The 3,247-nt window shown below is 55.1% G+C and overlaps 1 protein-coding gene across 2 annotated transcripts; it reads left to right on the top strand.

The window, feature by feature from the left end:
- The first annotated feature begins 982 nt into the window (after window positions 1-982).
- LOC123429509 (momilactone A synthase-like) lies at window positions 983-2,606 on the top strand. Of its 2 annotated transcripts, none has more exons than XM_045113537.1 (3): window positions 983-1,231; window positions 1,330-1,410; window positions 1,538-2,606. In XM_045113537.1, the coding sequence occupies exons 1-3, from the start codon at window positions 1,200-1,202 to the stop codon at window positions 2,340-2,342; spliced, it is 918 nt and encodes a 305-aa protein (XP_044969472.1). In that variant the 5' UTR covers window positions 983-1,199; the 3' UTR covers window positions 2,343-2,606. The 2 variants fall into 2 exon arrangements, with proteins under 2 accessions (XP_044969472.1, XP_044969474.1); XM_045113539.1 differs by having other exon boundaries at window positions 1,138-1,145.
- The last annotated feature ends 641 nt before the right edge of the window (window positions 2,607-3,247 follow it).

The raw sequence follows: 3,247 nt of genomic DNA on the forward strand, positions 1-3,247 counted from the left end.
TACGGGCCGGGACGGGATGCGGGGTCTAATCGGGCAGGTTTTTTCGCCCCGACCTGCATTTTGACGGTTATTTTCCAGGTCGGGGCAAGATGCGGGGTCTGCTAGAGTTGCTCTTAGCACACACCGTAAAAACGCAAACTGTAAAAGTGGGATACAGATAGAAAAAAAATACATTTTAAGGGTTCATTTTAACTATGTATGTACAAAAACTGTAAAAAAAAGAAGTAAAACTATGGTAAAGAGCTCCTTTCTCCGGTCCGGCGGCCGCCGTCCCTTCCTCCATCCGGCCCTGTCGGCCACACTGGACGCGTCCAACCCTGTTGGACGCGCCTCGTCGCCCATCTGCCATGCCCCATCTCCCGTCGGCCGCGGCCCGTCCCCGTTGACCGCGCCCCATCACCACGCCGACCGCGCCCAGCCTCGTCGGCCACGCCTTGTCGCCCGCCGGCCATGCCCTGCCGCCTTCATCGTCAGCCACTTGCTCTGTTGCCAGCCGCGACGGTCGAGCCGTGCCCCTTTGCCTGCCGCGCTAGGAGGATTCCAGCGGCCAGGCTGACGTCATGGAAGGCCATGGCGAGGTCGAGCTCGTTCAATTCAACCCGACGATGATCGATTGCGGCGTACAGCGGCCTTTTCCGATGTGCGATGATGATTTTCAGCAAGTTTATGACGCATTTTCGTAAATTCCGCGACGGCGTGTTTGCTGCGACGAGGTTTGACCGGTCTACGAAACCCCTAGAATCGGTCTTCCAACCTTCAAAAATAAGGGTTTCGGGTGTGGCTTTACCTTGTACCTTAAGAAAAATATGGGTTGGACCATTTTTATGATTCGGTTCTGCACACATTTTGCGATCAAAATTGTAAAATACAAAGTTTATAGGTTTGATGATTTATACGAGGTATGCTACAGATGTTTTAAGACCTAGCAACAAAATACCTTAAAGAAAAATAGTAAAATACGCAGTGCCAAACACGGAGACAAGATGCGGTGAAGATTCGCTCACTGTTCATCCTGTTTGGTGGTCTGCCACCGTCTCTCCTCTCCTCGCCTCGTCATAATTTAAAGCAAGTAGTACTGCTTTGCTAACGACCAAACCAAACTGATTGGCAAATCAGCAGAGCTAGCTAGCTCATCTTCTTCTGAGGTTGTAGTACTGTATTTGCCAATCAGCAGAGCTAGCTAGAATAATCTGCTCAAGATGTTTGGAGCAATGCACCATCTTCTTCTGAGGTAGTAGTATTTGCAAATAAACTGCATACTGAATCTTTGCCTCCTGGAAGAACACGAGAGCTTTCGTGCCTCCCAAACTAATGTGGTTGGGAATGCAGGGGTAAGATGAGCGCTGCCGCGGCGGCGATCTCGTCCGGCGTCGGCCTCGCTCGCTTCTCCACGGCCCCAAGTTCCGAGAGGTGCATGCCATGCCATGGAATCTTTGTTTTCTCTTCTTGGTTCTCGTTTGGGCTATGTCGTGGCGGTGCCAATGGCAGGCTAGTCCGCTAGAGGCCGCGCTTAAGTGTGTTTGCTGCGGGGATGCAGGCTGGCCGGGAAGGTGGCCGTCATCACCGGCGCCGCTAGCGGCATGGGCAAGGCGACAGCCGCGGAGTTCGTCAGGAACGGCGCCAAGGTCATCCTCACCGACATCCAGGACGACCTCGGCCGCGCCGTGGCCGCGGAGCTCGGCCCGGACGCCTCCTACGCCCGCTGCGACGTGACCGACGAGGCGCAGATCGCCGCGGCCGTGGACCTCGCGGTGGCGCGCCACGGCCGGCTCGACATCCTGCACAACCACGCCGGGGTCGCGGGGAGGATGACCATGGACTCCGTCGCGTGCCTCGACCTCGCCGACTTCGACCGCACCATGGCAGCCAACGCGCGGTCCGCCGTCGCCGGGATCAAGCACGCGGCGCGCGTGATGGTGCCGCGCCGGAGCGGGTGCATCATCTGCACGGCGAGCACGGCGGGGGTGCTCGGCGGCGTGAACCCCGCGTACTGCATCTCCAAGGCGGCCGTGATCGGCGCCGTCCGGGCGTTGGCCGGGGAACTGGGGAGGCACGGTGTGCGCGTGAACGCAATCTCGCCGCACGCCATCGCGACGCCGTTCGGGCTGCACGGGCTGGCAGAGCTGCTCCCGGAGGCGAGCGAGGAGGAGCTGAGGCGAATGGTGGAGTCGGGTATGAACGAGATGGGCGGGACGGTGCTGGAGGTGGAGGACATCGCGCGGGCAGCCGTGTACCTGGCTTCCGAGGAAGCCAGGTACGTCAACGGGCACAACCTCGTCGTCGACGGCGGGTTTACCGCTGGGAAGCTGATTCACCCGCCGGATCCGGTGAAGAGTAGGTGACAGGCAAGGCATGGCATGGCATGAGCATGACCGTGATAGACATGAGGAGAAACATGTAATCTGAGCTAGTAGTAGTACCCCTCTTCCACTAGCATGCGCAATGAATAAAGGGAGTGTTAGAGCATCTTCAACAACCCTTTAAAAAGTGTTCGGTTCGTTAAAATATTTATTTTTAAATCATAATTAAGCTTGTAAAATTGTGCGGGCCTTGAAAAGCTTTGAGCATCCCTTGAAAAAACTATCCCATCCATTATATTTGAGGCGTCGGCTTGCGCGCGCTTCACAATTTACACTGCGTGTTTTTCGGGCGCGCGTTTTTAGACATCTGCTAAAACAACTTTGGTCCCGTAAAATAAAAATGCTGCAGCGTTAAAACTTTTATTGAACGCAATTTTTTTTCCGCAACTATTGGAGATGCTCTTAGATATCAGTCATCTTACACCACATGCAAATAAGATGTGTGTGTCTAAGGCGATCGATGGCATCCATCATGCATGGGCGTAGGCGTGGATAAACACGTCCATGTTAAGGACGGCATTCTTGCGTTGCTGCCAGCTCACCGTCCTCAAGAGCACGTACTCCGTCGCCATCCTAAGCCTCCCAATGTTGCCCACCACCGAAAGCTCCCGTACGTAGTGGATCCACCATGTTGTCGCGGCCGGCGATAGGGAAGGTGCTCCCGGAGTACGGCCCGTCGTGAGCACCACATTCATGCATAAGCAAGCACCACATTCATGCACAAGCAGGGGCGGAGACAGGAAGCGGCGAGCAGGGGCTATACCCCTGCCAATCGCTCGTCCCCTCGACGATTTATAGCGGTTTTTTCTTGCAGGATGAACAAACTTTTATTCATCAAAAACCATAATTTATGATATACAACTAGAATCATGGGGTTGAGTAACCCA

This window comes from Hordeum vulgare, chromosome 2H (genome assembly GCF_904849725.1).
Source record: "Hordeum vulgare subsp. vulgare chromosome 2H, MorexV3_pseudomolecules_assembly, whole genome shotgun sequence".
In the NCBI taxonomy this organism is placed as follows: Eukaryota; Viridiplantae; Streptophyta; class Magnoliopsida; order Poales; family Poaceae; genus Hordeum; species Hordeum vulgare.